This window comes from Pleurodeles waltl, chromosome 8 (assembly GCF_031143425.1).
Source record: "Pleurodeles waltl isolate 20211129_DDA chromosome 8, aPleWal1.hap1.20221129, whole genome shotgun sequence".
In the NCBI taxonomy this organism is placed as follows: domain Eukaryota; kingdom Metazoa; phylum Chordata; class Amphibia; order Caudata; family Salamandridae; genus Pleurodeles; species Pleurodeles waltl.
In genome coordinates, this window is record NC_090447.1 from 687,069,576 (window position 1) to 687,090,735 (window position 21,160).

Below are 21,160 nucleotides of genomic sequence, written 5' to 3' on the forward strand. Positions count from 1 at the left end.
CAAAGTACCCATCCATGGGGCCTGACTGTCCAGGCAGTAGTATTTGGTAAACGTGTTCAAGGAAGCCCACGTTGCTGCCTGGCAGATGTCCAGGACTGGAACTCTGTGTGCTAACGCAGGGGTTGCAGCTGTTATAGTAGAATGAGCATGCAGACCCTCCCAGGGGTGCTTTTTAGCCAACGCGTAACACATTTTAATGCAGAGAGCAACCCATCTAAAGATGGTTCTCTTCTGCACAACCCGACCTCCCTTTGCACCCACATAACCCACAAAGAGTTGATCATCCACCCACAAATCTATGGTATGATAAAGATAAAAGGCCAACGCTCTTTTTGGGTCCAGACAGTGGAGTCTCTCCTCTTCCTTAGAAGGATGTGGAGGTGTGTAAAAAAAATAGGCAAAGTGATGGATTGGTCTCCATGAAAGGGCGTGACCATCTTAGGTAGAAAGGAAGACCTGGTACAAAGCATCACCTTGTTAGGATGGACAGAGATGAAAGGTGTCTTCAAAGAAAGCACCTGTAGCTCACTCACTCTGCGTGCGGAGGTAATAGTGACAAGGAAGACTGTTTCCAGATTTAGCAATCAAACTGAGCAGCTGTGAAGTGGCTCAAAGAGAGCACATATCAGAAAGGTAAGAACAAAGTTCAAATCCCATTGGGCATTATGAACAGGGAAGGAGGAAAGAGATGGGTAAGACCCTTAAGAAATCTTCCAACAATGGGAGATTTAAACAAAGATGGCTGATCAGGCAATCGGAGGAAAACTGAGATAGCAAACAAATAACCCTTGAGGGTGTCCAGAACAGAGCCCTGCTGGGCCAGAGAAAGGACAAAAGAACCTCAGAAATAGGAGCGGAGAGGGAGTCAGACTTGTCTGTACACCATGCCACAAATGTGTTCTATCCACATGCGTATACCGTTTTGGTGGAGGGACGTCTGGCTGCCAAGATAACATTGCAGACTTTGGACGGAAGGTCAAAAGCTGTCAACTGCCACCGCTCAATCTCCATGCAAGAAGGTAGAGACTGGACAGGTTCGGGTGGAGAACCGTCTCCTGCTGCTGTGACAGAAGATACTCTTGAAGGGGCAGTCTGATCAGAGAATCAATGGCCTTCCTCCGGAGCTACCATACTTTCCGTGCCCAGTACTGAGCCACAAGAATGAGTTAGGCCCTGTTCTTGATCTTCTTGAGAACTCTGGGCAGAAGTGGTATTGGTGGAAAGGAGTACAGGAGGCCCGAGTTCCACTCAAGACTAAAAATTTTGACAAGCGAGTGCTGCTTTGGAAACTCCAACGCCCAAAACAGCTGACACTGGGTGTTCTCAGTGGAGGCGAACAGATCTAACCAAGGCTCTCCCCACTGCCAAGAGAAACCTTGTGCTATGTAGGAAAGTGCCATCTTTCCTGGCATGTTATCCCCATTTTTACTGTATGTATGTTTGTTTTGCCTAGGTGTGACTGGGATCCTGCTAGCCAGGACCCCAGTGCTCATAAAGTATGCCCTGTATGTGTTCCCTGTGTGGTGCCTAACTGTATCACTGAGGCTCTGCTAACCAGAACCTCAGTTTTTATGCTCTCTCTGCTTTTATAAATTGTCACTGCAGGCTAGTGACTAATTTGACCAATTCTGATTGGCACACTGGAACATCCTTATAATTCCCTAGTATATGGTACCAAGGTACCCAGGGTATTGGGGTTCCAGGAGATCCCTATGGGCTGCAGCATTTCTTTTGCCACCCATAGGGAGCTCAGACAGTTCTTACACAGGACTGCCACTGCAGCCTGAGTGAAGTAAAGTCCACGTTATTTCACAGCCATTTTACACTGTACTTAAGTAACTTATAAGTCACCTATATGTCTAACCCACACTTAGTGAGGGTTAGGTGCAAAGTTACTTAGTGTGTGGGCACCTTGGCACTAGCCAAGGTACCCCCACATTGTTCAGGGCAAATTCCCCGGACTTTGTGAGTGCGGGGACACCATTACACGTGTGCACTACATATAGGTCAATACCTATATGTAGCGTCACCATGGTAACTCCCAACATGGCCAAGTAACATGTCTAGGATCATGGAATTGTCATCCCAATACCATTTTGGTATTGGGGGGACAATTCCATACATCCCTGGGTCTCCAGCATAGAGCCTGGGTACTGCCAAACTAACTTTCCGGGGTCTCCTCTGCAGCTACCGCTGCTGCCAACCCCTCAGACAGGTTCCTGCCCCCCTGGGGCCTGGGCAGCCTGGTCCCAGGAAGGCAGAACAAAGGATTTCCTCTGAGAGAGGGTGTTACACCATCTCCCTTTGGAAATAGGTGTGAAGGGCCTGGGAGGAGTAGCCTCTCCTGGGCTCTGGAAATGCTTTGAAGGGCACAGATGGTGCCCTCCATGCATAAGCCAGTCTACACTGGTTCAGGGATCCCCCCAGCCCTGCTCTGGCATGAAACTGGACAAAGGAAAGGGGAGTGACCCCTCCCCTGACCAGCACCTCCCAGGGGAGGTGCCCAGAGCTCCTCCAGTGTGTCCCAGACCTCTGCCATTTTGGATGCAGAAGTGTGAGGGCACAATGGACACCTCTGAGTGGCCAGTGCCAGCAGGTGACGTCAGAGACCCCTCCTGATAGGTGCTTACCTCTCTCTGTAGCCAATCCTCCTCTGTGGGCAATTTAGGGTCTCTCCTGTGGGCATCTCACCAGATAACGAATGCAAGAGCTCACCAGAGTTCCTCTGCACTTCCCTTTTCGACTTCTGCCAAGGATCGACCGCTGACTGCTCCAGGATGCCTGCAAAACCGCAGCAAAGTAGCAAGAAGACTACCAGCAACATTGTAGCACCTCATCCTGCTGTCTTTCTCGACTGTTTCCTGGTGGTGCATGCTCGGAGGGCTGTCTGCCATCACCCTGCACTGGAAGCCCAGAAGCAATCTCCTGTGGGTCGACGGAATCTTCCCCCTGCCAACGCAGGCACCAAACTTCTGCATCACCGGTCCTCTGGGTCCCCTCTCATCCTGACGAGCGTGGTCCCTGGACACAGGAGCTGGGTCCAAGTGTCCCCGACAGTCCAGTGGCCCTTCTGTCCAAATTTGGTGGAGGTAAGTCCTTGCCTCCCCAAGCCAGACAGTAATCCTGTGTACTGCGAGAACTGAAGCTGCTCGGGCTTCTGTGCACTTTTGCAAGACTTCCTTTGTGCACAGCCTAGCCCAGGTCCCCAGCACTCCATCCTGCATTGCCCAACTCGCTGAGTTGGACTCCGACATCATGGGACCCTTCTTTGTTGCTCTGAGTCGACCGTCGTCCTCAGATCTTCTAAGTGCCGGTTCAGGTGCTTCTGCGAGTGCTGCCTGCTTCTACGTGGGCTCTCCGGGTTGCTGAGCGCCTCCTCTGTCTCCTCCTCCAAGGGGCGACCTCCTGGTCCTTCCTGGGCCCTGGAAGCAAACAAAATCCTCAACCATAACTCTTGCAGCTAGCAAGGCTTGTTTGCAGTATTTCTGCCTGAAAACACTTCTGCAACCTTCAGTACGCCGTGGGACATCTTCCATCCAAAGGAGAAGTTCCTAGCCCTTTTCGCTGTTGCAGAATCTTTGGCTTCTTCCACCCGGAGGCAGCCCTTTTGCACCTTCATCTGGGGTTTAGTGGGCTCCTGCCCCCCTGGACACTTGCGTGATTCTTGGACTTGGTCCCCTTCCTTTGTAGGTCCTCAGGTCCAGGAATCTGTCTTCAGTGTTTTGCAGTCAGTTGTTGTCTTTGCAGAATCCCCTATCTCGACTTTACTATTTTTCTGGGGTAGTAGGGTAACTTTACTCCTACTTTTCAGGGTCTTGGGGTGGGGTATCCTGGACACATTTAGTCTTTTCTTACACTCCCAGCGACCCTCTACACGAGGCCTGGGGTCCATTCGTGGTTCGCATTCCACTTTTGGAGTATATGGTTTGTGTTGCCCATAGGCCTATTTTCCCCTATTGCATTCTATTGTGTTCTACAGTGTTTGCACTACTATTCTAAGTGCTTTACTTACCTGATTTTGGTTTTTGTGTATATTACTTACCTCCTAAGGGAGTATATCCTCTCAGATACTTTTGGCATATTGTCACTAAAATAAAGCACCTGTATGATATAGTGCTAAGTGATCTAAGTGGTATAGTAGGAGCTTTCCATGTCTCCTAGTTCAGCCTAAGCTGCTCTGCTATAGCTACCTCCATCAGCCTAAGCTGCTAGAACACCTCTAATCTACTAATAAGGGATAACTGGACCTGGCACAAGGTGTAAGTACCATTGGTACCCACTACAAGCCAGGCCAGCCTCCTACATGCTACCTCCGGATAGAGATGCCATTCGTCATCGACCAGGCATGGATGCTTGAGTTTGTCTGCTTTGGCATTCAGAGAGTCTGCTAGATGCTGAACCACCAGGGATATGCTCTGATGTTCCAGCCACATCCAGAGGCTCAGAGCCTCTTGGCAAAGGATTCCCGCCACCCCGTCCTGCTTGTTGCAGTAACACATGGTGGTGGTCATGAACACACCTGCCCAACTTTCCCTTTGAGAGATAGAAGGAATGCTTTCAATGCCAGTCTGATTGTCCAGAGCTCCAAACGATTGATATGGAGCTTGGACTCCGCCAGAGACCAGACACTCCTGAGCTCTGCCTTTCCCATGTGGCTGCCCCATCCCAGGAGTGGCACATCTGTCACTATGGTGAGATCTGGTTGGAGAGGGATCTGCCTCTGACCCAATCATGGTTGAAAGCCACCCCTGTAGATCTTCCCCAGTCCCCTCTCAGATCTGGACCACGGCACCCACTGGAACTTCAGTTCCCACTATAGAGCATGCATATGCCATCTGGCATGTGTCACTAGCAGGATGCAGGAGGCCATGTGGCCCAGCAGCCTCAGTCATTCTCACCAAAATCCAGGATAGAGGCTGAAACATCGCTATCAGTCTGAATTTTCCTGGACTCGACGCTTGGTATGACAGACCCAAAACTGCACTGTGTTCAGAACAGCTCCAATGAAAGGGAGCAACTGAGAGGGAGTCGGTGTGACTTCAGCACAAATGTAGTGAACCCCAGCGAATGCAGGAGGTCCACCCATAGTGTGAAGGTGGGAGGAGACAGCCTGGGGCGAGCCCACCTTCAACAGCCAGTCGTCGAGATAGGGGGAGATGGAAACCCCTAACCTGTGTGGATGAGCTTCAACCACCGCCATCACTTTTGTGAACACCCGAGGGGCACTGGTAAGGCCAAAGGGGAGCACTGTAAATTGAAAATACTCGTGACCTTCCACAAACCACAAGTAACGTCTGTGGGCAGGCAGGACAGGAATATGGAAATATGGGTCTTGCAAGTCCAATACTACCATCTAGTCTCCTGGGTCCAAGGCAGACAGGACCTGAGCCAGAGAGAGCATTTTGAACTTCTCCTTCCTGAGGAAGAAATTAAGGGACCGAAGGTCTATGATAGGGAGGAGGCCCTTTTCCTTTTTGGGCACCAGAAAGTAGGGGGGAAAAAATCACAACCTACATCCGGCACAGGGACCCGCTCTATGGCTCCCTTGACTAAGAAAGCTGTAACCTCCTCGCTCAGAATAGGCCAGTGATCCTCAGTCATCCGATCAAAGGATGGTAGCATGGTTGGAGGAGTAGTCTTAAAGGGGAGGGAGTGTAGGAAAGTACCATCTTGCATGGCATGTTACCCCCATATTTCACTGTATATATGTTGTTTTAGTCTGCGTCACTGGGACCCTGCCAGGCAGGGGCCCAGTGCTCATAGGTATGTGCCCTGTATGTGTTCCCTGTGTGATGCCTAACTGTCACACTGAGGCTCTGCTAACCAGAACCTCAGTGGTTATGCTCTCTCTGCTTTCCAAATTTGTCACTAACAGGCTAGTGACTAAATTTACCAATTCACACTGGCATACTGGTACACCCTTATAATTCCCTAGTATATGGTACTGAGGTACCCAGGGTATTGGGGTTCCAGAAGATCCCTATGGGCTGCAGCATTTCTTTTGCCACCCATAGGGAGCTCTGACAATTCTTACACAGGCCTGCCAGTGCAGCCTGAGTGAAATAACGTCCACGTTATTTCACAGCCATTTTCACTGCACATAAGTAACTTATAAGTCACCTATATGTCTAACCCTCACTTGGTGAAGGTTAGGTGCCAAGTTACTTAGTGTGTGGGCACCCTTGCACTAGCAAAGGCACCCACACAGTTCAGGGCCAATTCTGGGGGCTCTGTGAGTGTGGGGACACCATTACACATGTGCACTACATATAGGGTCAATACCTATATGTAGCTTCACAATGGTAACCCCGAATATGGCCATGTAAGGTGTCTAAGATCATGGAATTGCCCCCCCCCTTCCATTCCAAATTTGGTATTGTGGAGCCAATTCCACGCATCCTGGGGGCTCCACTATGGACCCCCAGTACTGCCAAACCAGCTCTCCAAGGCTTGCAATGCAGCTACAGCTGCTGCCACTTCACAGACAGGGTTCTGCCCCGGTGGGGTCTGAGCAGCTCAGTCCGAGGAAGATCGAACAAAGCATTTCCTTTGGGAGGAGGGTGTTACACCCTGTCCTTTTGGAAATAGGTGAAACAGGCTAGGGAGGGGAAGCCTCCCCCAGCCTCTGGAAATGGTTTGAAGGGCATAGATGGTGCCCTCCTTGCATAAGCCAGTCTACACCGGTTCAGGGACCACCCAGTCCCTGCTCTGGCGTGAAACTGGACAAAGGAAAGGGGAGTGGCCACTACCCTGTCCATCACCACCCCAGGGGTGGTGCCCAGAGCTCCTCCAGTGTGTCCCAGACTTCAGCCATCTTGTTTTCCAAGGTGTGGGGTCACTCTGGAGACCTCTGAGTGGCCAGTGCCAGCAGGTGATGTCACAGACCCCTCCTGATAGGTCCATACCTGATAAGGTAACCAATCCCCCTCTCAAGTCTACTTAGGGTCTCCTGTGGGTTTCTCTTCACATTCTTCTTGCAAGTTTCCAACAGGAATCCTCTGCAACTACTACTTCATCCTCTGACTGGGATCGACCGCAGACTGCTCCAGGAACTGCTGTAACAGCAACAAAGTATCCAGAAGGAATACTTTTCCTCTGCAACTTCAGCTCCAGCCTGCAACTGCAACAGTTTCCACGGTGTGCACGCTCTGGGGACTCCCTGTCTTCACCCTGCACCAGAAGGACCGAAGAAATCTCCTGTGGAGTGACTGAGTCACTTCCCTGCTAAAGCAGGCACCTTCTAAGTCGAAGACCGGTTCTCTTGGACTCCTGTCCTGGTGACAAGCGTGCTCCTTGGAACAGAGAGGGTGGACCCCATCGACACAGACTGTCCTGAGGTCCTGCTGTCCCAGTTTGGAGGCGATAAGACCTTGCCTTCCCCGAGAACTACAGTAGCTCTTTGCACCGTCTCTTCTTCACCTCCTGAGGCCTCTGTGCACTATTTTCAAAACTCCTTCGTGCACAGCCTGGCCCAGGTCCCCAGCACTCTATCCTGCGACGCTCAACTCGCTGAGTTGTTCTCCGGTGGCGTGGGACCTTTCTTTGTAGTGCTGCACCAACCACATTTTGCACCTCCTATGTCCCCGTGTCCTGGGACTCCCGTGGGTGCTATCTGGTGTTCTGAGGGCTCTCTAAAGAACTGAGAGCAGCCTCTTCCTCCTCACACAGAGTGAGGCCCCCAGGTCCCTACTGGGTCTAGATAGAGCCACTTTGACGCAAAACGTGACTTTGCCGAAACCAAGGCTTGTTGGAGGAATTCAGCGCCAAAACTCGCCTGCATCCAACTTCTCTTCGTGGAGCATCACACAGGAACCCGCTGGCATCTTCCTTGGGTGCATTTCTGAAGTCTTCGTCCAACCGGGGACTTTTCTTTTGCACCCTCTTCTGGGTTGGCAGGGGCTCCTGCCCTTCCTGGAACTTCTTTCGACTTCTCGACTTGGTCTCCTTCTTTTGCAGGTCTTCAGGTTAAGAAATCCACCATTTGTTGTTTGCAGTCTTGCTTGGTTCTTGCAATAACTCTAATCACGACTTGTAGTGTGTCCTAAGGAAACTTGTAGAAATGTACTCCTGCTGTTCTGGGCTCTGGGGTTGGGTAATTACTTACCTTTACTGTATTCTTACTCTCCCAGCAATTCTCTACACACTACATTTGTCTGGGGGGGGGGGGTAATTCGTGATTCGCATTCCACTTTCTTAGTATATGGTTTGTGTTGCCCCTAGACCAATTTTCTCCCTTTGCATTCTAGAGCATTTCCTATTGTTTGCACTATCCTATGTCGAATTACTTACCTTATTGTCTAGTGTATATATTGTGCATAATACTTATCTCCAGAAGGAGTATTGCCTCCAAGATATTTTTGGCCTTGTGTCACCCAAATGAACTACCTTTATTTTTGGTAACATGGAGTATTGTCTTTACTTGTGTATAAGTACTGTGTAACTATAAGTGGTATTGCATGAGCTTTGCATGTCTCCTAATTCAGCCTAAGCTGCTAGAGCACTACTGCATTTCACTAATAAGGGATAACTGGACCTGGTGTAAGGTTTAAGTACCCAAGGTACCAACTACAAACCAGGCCAGCCTCCTACAGTGAGTAGCCCTTTTGTACTATTTGCAAAACCCACCTGTCTGATGGTGTTCCAGCATGTTAGGTGATGGCGAATCTTGCCGCCGACTGGTACCTGATGGGGAAGCATCAGACTAGGAAGATTTGGAGGCTGGGGGGCGGTGGACTGGCTAGACCACTGGCTCTCTGATCCACGCAAACACTGGATCCCACGTCCACTGCCACGCAGGGGCTGAGCAGCAGGCACGGTATGGTGGCTAGCAGGGAACGAATGCGGCTGAGCGCCTCTACTGTAGCCACAAAATGGGTGAAAAGCAGACTGAGGGAGGCAAGTGGCAGCAGTGAGGATAAGGGATTGGGCCACAGCCCGAGGATGCTCAAGCACAGAGACTGCTTTGTGTCCAAAGAGACGGGTACCATGAAAGAGCATGTCCATCTGAGTGGATTGGACATCCCCTGAAAAGTTAGCTGTCCTTAACCAGGTATCAAGGCCACCGGCTAAGCAACCGATTTGCCTAGAGAGTAGGTCCTATCCAGCCCACATCTGATTGTGAACTTAGCTATTTCTCTCCTGTCAACATCTTGGGAGAGAATGGCCCAGGCCTCCTCCTGGACTTATGGCAGCACTTGTGTGACCATGTCCTATAAAGTATTGGTGTAACAGCCCAAGCGGCATGGGGTGTTCATGGACCACAATGCCAGGCGGGAGGAAGAAAACAACTCCTTCTGAAGGTGATCCAGCCTTCTGGATTCCCTATCTAGGGGAGCGGAATGGAATGCACTATGAAATGGCTTGAACAACCAAGCTCTCAGGGGTGGGGTAGGTTTGGACTAGGTCCCCAGCAGGCCATCAGTGAATGCTTTGTTAGAGGGTAAAAGGGGTTTGGATGTGGAAGCCCAAGCTGAAGCACCTCATTCAGGAGGTTAGTTCTGACAGCCACCGAAGTCACCTCGAGACCCAAGCGCTCAGCTGCTCTCCACGCCACCATGGAGTAAGAACCCCCCTCCTCCATAGCCACTGTAGGCGGAGAAAGCATACCAGCGTCATGGGAGGTATCCAAACCACTTGCTTCACCCAGTTCCTGAGCCCAGTGCATAGGACTTCTAGCTCGTATTCAAAGGGTCCTGCAACACCTCCAAACTCTCACCAAACTCGTACCCATAAGAAAAAGGGTCATGATCCAACTAAGAGACCAACACCCCCACAAAGTCTGAATCAGCGTTGAGTGATGCCACTCTGGCTCGGTGTCTGAGTCTGCAATGAATATAGGATAGGAGTCGCCCGCCAACCTGGGCAGCGTCCAGACCATCAACACCAGAACAGTTTTTGGGAAAGGTTGCTGTGGTACAACCGACACCGGATCCCTGGGTGCCTCTCGGAGCTGAGGAGAAATCTGCCAGTGTGAAACCAAAAGGGCCTCTTACCTGGCCTGAATGCTCTCCAGCAGGGCCAGGGTGTCCATAGATGAGGCGCCTGGTCTCGTAAAATTCCCCGAGTTGGGCAGGGGTGGCTCCGGCTCACAGAAACTTGGTGAGGCACAGATCCACCCAAAAGTAGGCTCCGAAGACAGATACCTGGAGCAAGGACGCTCCTTCTTCCACATTGCATCGTCCGACCGACAGGGTGAAGTCTAAGAATGCCTGTGCTTCTTCAACTTTCTGTGCTTATCCTAATGATTTCAAATGGGACAACCACGAGTGGTGGTGGCTCCGCGAGCAGTCTCAAGACCTTTCTCTCGACCAAGACCGGGAGCGAAGCTGAGCCGGACAGGCCATGAGAAGCTTTAGGGACTGCTCCCTCAAAGCCTTCTGGTTAATTGCCCAGCTGTTGGAGCACAACTTTGGGTCGTGGTCGTGCTCCAAACACCACAGGCAGACGAGGTGCGGATCCAACACCACATGGTGACAGGAGTCGCAGGGCTCGAAGTCGGTATTCTGTGATGACATCCTTGACGCCCCAAGAAGTAAAAAAAAAAAAAAAAAAAAAGTAGACAAAGTTGAATGATTGAAGTACTCATGAATAAGCCATGAGTAGCCTTGGGAAGCAATTTTAACACTATTGAATTGAAAACAAATATTTTCAAAAAAGGCAAGACAAAGTAAGAAAAACTGTAATCCAAGAAAATGAATCACTCAGAGAAGGAGTGGTGGTTGGCAAAGCACATACAAGTGGAAGAAATTGCTTACAGAGGGTCATCTGCCCACAGGAATTCCAAAACGGTTAAAGTGATAGCCTTTTTGGGTACTCGTTTTCTGTCTTGTTTACTGGTACAAGAAAATACTAACTAGTTGTGAAAGAATGAGCAAATTCATTACTACAAATTCTGAGTCCCAACAAGTATTGTCTACCATAATGAACAAGCATTTGCAATGCACCGGGTCTTGCGTTTGCTTGAGTTAGAGCTATTAGCGTTGTAAATTCCTAACTGGGCTTTTCTTGCCACACAAACACAAAGTAAAAAGTAGAACAGTTGACATAAGCAAGCCGATTTAAAGCATTACTGCTGCCATGAGCGTGAGTGCAAAACAGACACACAAAAGGAAAAAGAAGTTTGCTCGCAGTCAAACTTATCGGCAAAAGTGCAATTATCCATATAACAGGGTAGATGGCCACGGCGGTAACACAACTGCCCCAAGAAGGAACAAATGTAAAGCATTTACCAACTAAAACAAAGGATTTTTGAAAGGCAAGCCCACAAATGAGTGATAGTGATGGGCGTGCAGTGGGCTTTGTTAAAAGCCCAGATACATACAAACACGTTGGAATAACAGCGCTTGCACGCTGCTATGCTTGACCTAAAAAGAGAGGTTGAAAACGTGGATTACGTTTTTCCAGCCACTTGAACAAATGCAATATGGTATCTGGGTAATGAACCAAATACTTCTAAGAGATTTTATCATAGCCACAAAGTGACACATTGTACACAAAAATACAATCATTACACATCTACAGTGCTAACAACATGGTGCATATTATTTAACCTTCATGCTAGCCTATTCCTTAGTAAATAAAAAGTGCTTTTGCCGTTCTGAATAAGAAATACTTTTTCAATGACTCTAGCAATAAAGAAGCAACTTATTATGCCTTTCACTTAAACTTTTGCTAGAATCATTTATACAAAACCCTGGTGTTCTTTTTTATACAAAGATATTCTGGAACTGTACAGAAGCACTTTTATCTTCAAATTTCCCTAACAGCCACATAACCTAGAAATGTTTACAAACATTCAAATACCTTTTGTTTGATAGCTTCCTTGTAGTCATAGGGGAATATACAGTCACTTGGCTTGCAGACAACTGTAAAAGAATAAAGTTATTTTTAGGAATTTATGCATGAAAATAACTTTGCAGGTTGCTTACTCAACACTAACCAAAACGTTTGATCAACGAATTTTCCAGCATATAATATATCCAGAAAACCTCTACTGGTGTAAGAAATTAATTCACTGCAGCAAATACACGGCTGGTGAATCATATTGCTCATTGGTTTACTTTGCCCGCACAGAGTTCAGTGCATCTTCATGGTGGTGATCATCCATTCTAAAGAAAAGAAAATAAAGGTCTCTGCACCTGCCTGTTCTTGGTCCTCATCAGCTAATGTGTCTGGTAAAAGTGCCCCCTTACCTACAGAAGAAGTAGGTGAATGTTAGTTTTGTTTAGGCCTTTTTTTTCCAAATTGTATTTCCCATTTAAAAATATTTTGTCAGAGTATCTTAAATTCTTAGTGACTAATTCTGTTACGATGCTTGCAAGATTTTGTCACTAGGAAATTAAGATACGCTGACAAAATATTTTTAAATGGGAAATTCATTAAGTTCACTCGTAATGAAACCTATCGGCAAAAGTGCAATTTTCTACGTAACCAGCAAAAGTGCAATTAACTATGTAACAGGGTCGATGTTATGCAAAGCGCTCGACTTCTGCCATGCAAGATCGCGCTGCGAACAAAAGATAAAAAGTACTCCACAAATCTGACGGGAAACAGCAAGCCTCGAATGTTTTCAGTACTTGGTCGCTGCGCTCAAGGAGGGCTAACCACCGAAAAAGGCATGACATACGTGTGCCTTCCACTAATGAAAGCAAGCAGATTTTAACAGGCAAGCCTACGAACTAATGAAAGACAACTGACGTGACATGAACGGGGCTCCCAGCCCTTTTCTAACTCCTAAAGCGTCTCGCAAGCAAAACGCATTCGCAAGCACATGCAACGCCGGCTCAACCCTAAAAATGATTCCAAACTCTGCTAATTTCTGGTAAACCATAAAATAATGGAAACAGTAACCAGTACCAAGACAGAGTGCAAGGTACAGTGTCCAGGTCAAGCCATCACTAGCGGGAGGTTTAGATCAGACTTTGAAACAGTGCTTACGGCCTAAAATATATTTTTTTAAAGGGCTCATCGCAGAAGAAAAAATAGAATGCTGAAAAAAGTGTAGTTTGGAAAAGATTAGAGAGACAATAGCGGTAAAAAAAAAGTGCACTGATCTTTGCAAAAATTAAAAAAGCAAGGGCGTAGCTTAGGTTGGAATGAGTAAGTAGAGTTCTCCTTCCCTCCCTCACAGTAAGTCTAATTTACGCCAGGATCTCACTTAAAAGACGAAAAACAGGAAACAATACTATGAGCGCATGGAGACTGGCCTGGTTTACAGAGAACTCACAGTGTGAGACTAAATGAGAGAAATCGTGGGACGCAGGTCCGCCACAGCAACAGCAAGATTGTGAAGAGGCAAAAACCATGAGATCAGTGTGGCCTACGTGAGTCCGAAGGAGAGTAGCAGCTACGGGGAGTCCTCAACTGCACTGAAAGGACAAGCCCAGCAGGCTGATGAGCCAAGGCTGAAGCGGAGTGCTGACCTCTCAGTTTGAGAAGGGGTGTGTTAGTCCTATTGTACAGGACTTACTGTTTGCGATCAAGGACAACAAGTCTGCTTTTTTATGTCCACAAGATAACTAGGCTCATCCACCTGCAGCACAAACCCTTTAGCTGCCAGTTTACAGTGCTACAGTAATGTTGGAGGAAAGAGAATTGTCAGCACTTATATGTATAAGAAGTTCAAAATGGTATGCATGGTTCAGCAACAACAATCCTTTACAGTTCTGGTGGGTGCTTTAAGGAAATGTATTAAGCTCAGGTTGCATTAATGATTGCATATTTTTCTTTTGGAATTGCACACATTGGCAAAATCTAACAATTACAATTATTTATATTGCTCTCAGAACACTGTTTTAGTATATTCATACATGCATACAAATGGAGGGAACGTTGCGTAGGAGCAAATAAAGTGACTCACCTTTGGATGGGTTTTATTCCCGGAAAAAATTGTTCTTGGGAAGGCACAGGGGAGAACTAGGGTGCTTCTTTTTAGCAGGGGAGGGGGGAGTAGTAGTTGCAAATCAAGAATGGTTGGAGAAGTCCACAAGGAACGTGATCGTGCACATATGGGATGCATACAGTAGAAAGGGCCAGAATTATCTAAGAATAGCACCTTCTCAGGGAATTTCCTTTTTCTATATGGGGCCTTAATGACCAAACAAGAGAATAGCAATAAACCAGGCTGAAACAGCGGTTCTTAACTTGTGGTCCAGAACCCTCCTGGGGTTCCACGACTGCTTAAAAAAATGTAACATTAACTGATTAATAAAGTGCATAAAAATTAGGAAGCAAAATGCAAAATTTTACAATGTTCTGTAAATGTGAAGGAATGTAAAATTTGGTTGTCAGCAAAGAGTGGCCCCGCGCAGATCGGGGTGTAGCACCGAACCGCACAGGGAGTCCCTTGATGCATGTACAATGCCGAATGTATGGTTCTCTTAAGTCGCTGCCTAGATGACGGGTCATTTGTGGATCTAAACATATCCCTAGTACCTTTAATGCCTTTAAGCTAGTGTATTGATGTATGACCCCCCTCCAAGGTCAAGTTGCTTCCAGGGGAAGTCCCCATTCAAATAACTTCTAGAGGTCAAAACGTTGACTTATTTGTCTTAATCATGTTTGCATTCAATGCCATACACCGAGAAATCTGAAATATTGCTTCGAATGGATTCTATCTTTGTAACTATGATCAAATGATTAAGGCACCTATATTATGCACACTGTACTATGTTTATTTGTTCTGATTGTGCACTAGCAGTGCACCGTAACTTGTAGCGCCAGTCCACTTACTGGAATTGTCATATTACGTACGTGTGTGAACACACAGGAGAGGAGCTTTGGGGGTGGACCACAAGCCCCAGACTGCCCTGGAACTCAGGATGTGGTGGGAAGCGCCATCGCGCCTTGCCTGGAGCTTAAAAACAATGCTGGAGTCCCACAGAGCAGGATGCGCCCAGGCATGTGCCTGGTCCAAGACCGGGCCCATCTTTGCCCATCATCGGCTGTAAGAGATCAGGAGGGTCCTCCCCCCAACCCCTCAACCCCAAGGACCTCTTGCCTATCGTACAAGCCCATATTCCAAGTTGAAGGTAAGGTACATGTGAGGCTCTGAGCAACCATGGGAAAAAGGAAGACTGGCGCACAAATAAATATGATGGTACTCATTTGCCTGTTCAGTCTTCAATCTCAAGTTATCTTTCCTCAGTAATGGGAGCTATAGAGTTTGAACTGGAGCAGGTAGAGGAAAAGATTGAGGTAATGCATAAAATGACACAGACTGCCACTGGAGCCACTTGTGACAATTAATTTTGGCACGCATGTACTTACTCCACCATGCTCTTTGGAATCAATTGCCATCCAAGAAGAACAAAAGTCAGGTATTCAGGTAACAAGCTTGTTTGAGAACGCAATAAGAGATACTGCTCAAGTCAACTTCACCCCGCCCTCCCCCTCACAATCTAAGAAGAAAAAGGAGTGGTGGGGGGGAGAAGGGTGTAGGTAACAGTGGAAAAAAAATAGCAAAAATACTTAGCTAGAGGAGAATGGGCGGAGCAGGTGGCTGGTTGATGAAATGCTGCTAAGGGACTGTGCTAAGGGGAAAGATGTTTTGAGTGACTTTACCCATAAACTTGACTCAGTCTTAAAATCCTTCTGTATATCCCTAGAGGATAAGGTGATCAAGTTTGGAAAAGATGGACAAGCTACACGCTCATGTGGTTAAAATATTGTTGCAAAAAGCGAACAGGGCCACTATACCATCTAAACAAACTTCTAGTACGATGGACAAAGGAAATCCAGTAAGTGGTTTGCACAGGTCTAACATAAGGGATGCTACGGTTCTGAAAGAAACCCCCCAAAATTAGAAGATTTGCACCCCAGGGAGTTAAATCTGGAGCATTCCCAAAGGTTACATTTCTTATGTCCCACTGCAGACAGCTCGGAAGAGGCATTGCAATCCCCCCCTCCCCGAAAGGGCCCAGTGTGTTTTGCTTTTGGAAAATGTGCCACCATAAGCCCTGAACGATAAGGAAGACAATGGCATCAGTAAGAAAGTAAGCCCTCTGGTTGCAGGTAAAATTGGGTTTTTATGTTGACTTGAATGGTACGATTCTTAATGCATGAAGAGTGAGGAGGGTTGGCCTAACAAACAAATCATCTGCAGGAGACGGCATAGTGATTAACTTTAGAGACCCATGTTTAGTGAGATCCCTGCTAACAAACCTGAAATGTTGAGTAAGGATCCAAAGGGGAATTTAAGTCCACCCACTAGGTTATTTTTAGAACCCATCTGCTTTAGAATTGTGACAACCCCCTATGATCAATCCATTACCTTCACAGATCCATTCAAACGTCCCTATATCAAACCGTTTTGAAGCACTGAGTTCTCTGGCTCTAAATTAATGACTTTTGAAGGATGATAAATCATTGCGACAGGAGGGTGCATTAAAAGTAGAAGCACTACTGTCACAGGGTGCAGTGGGTTTATTACGTTCTCCCTGTGAAGGTTGTTTCCCCAGCTCTTCTCCTTCTACAATCATAGAAAAGACTAATGGCTCAGCAAGATCGAGATCTTTATCTCTGATCAGTTGGAACACAGCAGGTGCTCAGTCTAAATGAAATAATCCGGATTGGTTACATTGAGTGGCTCTGTTTGATATTTTTGTCTCCAGAAGATTTGGTCTATTGAACTGTTATTTAGATAGGCATTTAGCGTTACATCAACCTGCACTTCCGTCATCTGTGGAAAGGGCCAGAGGGTGGGCTTTGCTATTTTTGTTTCCCTCAAATTATTATCCATAAAGGCAACACTAAAATGGTCCTCACCGTATTTCGTGATTACCTTGACCACGCTTGAGACATTTTATTAATAAACTTGTATGATAATATTCAATATATTTGTGCAAACAAAGCTTTTGAGGATGTAACAGATTTCCTTGATACTTATTCATGGCATCAAAATATGGAGACAATCATGTTATTGGTGGGGGGGGGTTTAATACATCAATGTGCCACATGGTGGGCCCAAATTTGTGCAGGTTCCCAAATGAGGGTCAGGAAAATGAAATACATATTGAATGCACAGAGGTGGGGGATGTCGAACACTTTTGTAAGCAAATATGGCCTCCTATTCTCCTCTGAGGTGATCTCAAGATAATTATAAAGTCCCTACTTTTACAGGGAATTCTTCAAGGAATATAATAGATTTTGTACTTATTAGTTCAGATGCTTTCCACTTAACTCAAGATTTTAAGATCACCCACACTGCGTCAGCCACCATAATCCTGTATTACTTTGACAAAAATGCATGTATGAGACTAAAATGGGAGAAGGTGGATCATCTGAAGTTTGATCAAAAAAATATTACAGAAAACTATTTTGCCTATCACAACCACCCAATCATGAATCTGTAGTTTGGGAATTTGAGCGATTATGTGGCTCCATTTCCACAGCATTAGTTATTAATAGGCCACAATTAGGAGTTCCAGTACATTGTTGGTTTAATGCCGTTGTACAGCTGCACATAAAATGTTTTTTGTTTTTTTTTAAACCCTTAAGACAATTCCCCATATTCGTGGAGTAGTGCAAAAAGCAAGACACCAACATAAGGTATTTGAAAGCGAGGAAATCTGAAATAAGAGAAAAGGCCTGGGAAGACCTAATAGCAGCTACCTCAATGAGGGAAACTTCCACATTTTGGAGGGTGATTATCACCCCTATTTCTCGGTTCAGGGCACTAAATCAATTGAATGGCTGATCCCAGAGGATGAGTTGTTACGTCATTCAGGGATTTTACAGTCAGAAGTAGAACATTTCTAAATAGGTACTAGTCAACCCTATTTAGAACCAGCTCCACAGACTTCGAATATCCCTATTGATTTACATGAATCAATCTGTTTCAGGGAAAGCACCAAGGCCCAATGGGGACCCCGCCAACCTATTTAAATCAAATTTGCAGCTTTGGGGGCCTTTAATTAAAAATGTCCTGCATTGTGTAGTTGAATGCAATACTACATCTTCCTGGAAATTGGCTATAAATGTCCCAATTTATAAAAAAGGTGACAAGAAAATTCCATCTTGCTAACGGCCAATTTTTCTTATTGATTCAACTACAAATATTTTAGGCCATATGATTTTGTCACGTTCAGGGGACTGGGTGGCAGATAAAAGGATCTTCTCTCCAATGCAATTTGGCTTCAGACCAGGCCTAAGTACTGTAGACCAAACTGTGAATCTGCACTTTATAAGTGGTAAATATTGGTTCGCAAAAAAGGAGCCATTCATATGGCTTTTATCAACCTCTCTAGTACGATCGACCTGGTAAACAGGGAGAAGCTCTGGGACATAATGGAGACCCTGGGCGTTGATTTATAATTATAATAAAACGTTTACACTCTGATCTGACAGTACGATACGGCACAAGTGGTGAGAGAACATCCCAAATATCCTTGAGGTGCGGAGCAAGACAGGGATGTATAATAGCTCCTATTCTTAAAATGGGATATTTGAATATTTGATAAGGCATGGAAAAGATATACCAAGGGGGTGGGTCGGGTCTTAGACATCCACATGGATCAGTCATTTCCCCCGCTTCCAACCGCCCCGAGTAATTGCATTTTGCGAGAATTTACAACATGGGCAACAAGTAATGGCTTAAGAGACGCTTGGAGATCAGGCCATCCGAAACAACGTGAATACTCCTTTTACTCTCCCGTACATCTCCTACATATGAGAATAGATACGCTCCTTACATCATCAGCTGTTACTCATAGGATATACGCCTCAGACTACCTGGCTCGTACCATATCAGATCACAGTCCGCTACGTTTGATATTAGACTGGGGCCGTCCGCACAAACATATCCCCACATGGCGCCTCCAGACGGAGGTACTTGCAGACTCCCCCCCCCCCCCCCTTCACACCGAACTCGCCCAATGCTTGACCAATTACTTCTCCTTGAATAACACAACACCACACCATTTTGAGCTACCGAATGGGATGCCCACAGGGTGGTGGTGAGAGGCCACTGTCTGGCAGCATCAGTGGGGGTAAGGAGGTTATTGCTTAGGGAGGTCAAGGAACTAGAGATTAAACTACGGGAGACAGAGGTGGCAGTGGCCAAAGGAGAGAAGACTCTGGTAGAATTGAAGGAGTTGAGGACTAGTCACAAAGAGGCAGATGATAGATTGTGCAAACACGATTATAGACATTTTATGATGCGTCAATATGCAGAGGGAGATAAATCAGGTCGGCTGCTGTCCTGGCTGGTGCGCCAGCCAACAGAGCCTTCACCTATAGGAGCGATTTGTCTGTCTTCCAGGACAATAATTAACTCCTAAGTGGAAATTAATGAAGCCTTCTATGAATATTATCAGTCTCTTTACTCTCCCCCCTCCTCTTTCGTCAAAAACACAAATGTTTAACTTCTTGATGTCCACTCCTCAGAACCGCTTACTGACAGAACAGGCAGACTCCTGGCTCAGATGGGCTACCAATAGAATACCTAACCTCACTAGCTTCATATTTCCTGCAGCCATTGCTCCAGGTGTTCAATGAAGCAAATGATCGGATACAATTACCAGATTCAGTGTGCGAGGCCCTAATAGTGGTACTCCCTAAGTCTGGTCGTGACCTGCTGGATGTCCGTTCGTACCGCCCTCTCTCCTTGCTTAATACTGACTGAAAACTATTGGGAAAGATCTCAGTGAACAGCCTTCTCCCCTTCCTACCAGGATTGATCCACGTAGATCAATCGAGGTTTATACCAGGCAGGAGTACTTTTTTGAATATATGAAGATTACTCTGTATAATACATAATGGAAGACCGCGAGAAGGCAGTGGCCCTGTCAGACATAGAAAAAGCGTTTGATACACTAAGTTGGGAATATCTCATCAACACTCTTGCAGCTATAGGATTTGGCCCCGGATACATTAGGTGGATTAAAACACTATATGCTAAACCCACTGCCTGTGTTAAAACTGGGCAGGTCATCTCCGCCTTGTTCCCAATTGGATGAGGAACTCGACAGGGCTGTCCGTTATCCCCTTTACTATTTGCAATTGCTATGGAGCCACTGGCTGTCAAATTACGCACGCAGGCGCAGATATGGGGAATCCCGGAACTGGATACACACCACATTATCTCCCTATATGCGGATGATGCTCTAATATATTTGGCTAATCACACTGACTCAATGACTGGGATGATAGCGATACTTGATACTTTTGCAGCCATCTCTGGCCTCCGCACCAATTGCTCCAAATCGTGTATCTATCCTCTCTCCTTTATATCTCTGGAACACCGAGAGACCATACCAGTCTATCAATTGCCATGGTGCTACTCCACTTTCAAGTGTTTAGTGGTACAGATCTATCACTCAATTGATGATCTCAGAGAAGGCAATATAGACAGGATCCTACGATGAACCCGTGGCTCCCTACCTTTCTGGGTGTCGCCCCCGTCACCTATGGGGCGTGTCGCCATACCCAAAATGCTCATTCTCCTGAGATTCTTATACTATTTTATGGCACTCCCATTAACCTTACCGCGCTCGTTCTTTAAATCCCTGCATTCGTTACTGACAGACCTACTTTGGGGAAGGGACAGACTTAGAGTGGCACTATCCATAACACAATAATCACAAGAGGAGGGTGGACTGGGTATGCCTAATTTCGAACTATTTTATGCTGCTGCCCAACTACAATGGCCAGCTGTCTGGCTCGGTGAGGCCCCATCAGCAGAGCGTAAAATATTAATAGACGCACTGGCTCCGTGTTCAATACTTACCTGGCTGTTGGATGGTACTAGTCGCCCACAATCCGGGGCCATTCTACTTGAAGTCGCCAGAAAGTGCTTGCAAAGATATGTCCACGGCAGTAACACCCTGGTGCCGTATTCTCCTCTGGTTCCGCTGTTACAACTACCGGGAGCCCAGAGAATTGCGAAACATCACGACATGCGCGGCATAGGACAGTTGAACACAGGCGAATACTACTCGGACTCTACTTTACGATCTTTTGCGGAACTTATGACATCAACGGGGACCTGTATAGGTGCTTTCTTAAGATATTGTGCAATTAAACATCTGCTTGTCAATATATGGAAAACAAGGTAGCACTGAGCCGAAGGAGTCGTTACTACTTACTATGATCCTTACATCTGGTAACACTAAAGGCACTATATCAAGACTATACAAAACACTGCTGTCTGAAGCCTGCCCTG

At 46.6% G+C, this 21,160-nt stretch overlaps 1 protein-coding gene across 1 annotated transcript in view; it reads right to left on the bottom strand.

Moving 5' to 3' along the window:
• POLA1 (DNA polymerase alpha 1, catalytic subunit) overlaps positions 1-21,160 on the bottom strand; it is a 1,729,782-nt gene that overhangs the window by 1,452,280 nt on the left and 256,342 nt on the right. The window contains exon 17 of the mRNA XM_069204808.1: positions 11,803-11,864. Coding sequence (XP_069060909.1) covers positions 11,803-11,864 — 62 coding nt within the window. The remainder of the gene's footprint in view (positions 1-11,802; positions 11,865-21,160) is intronic.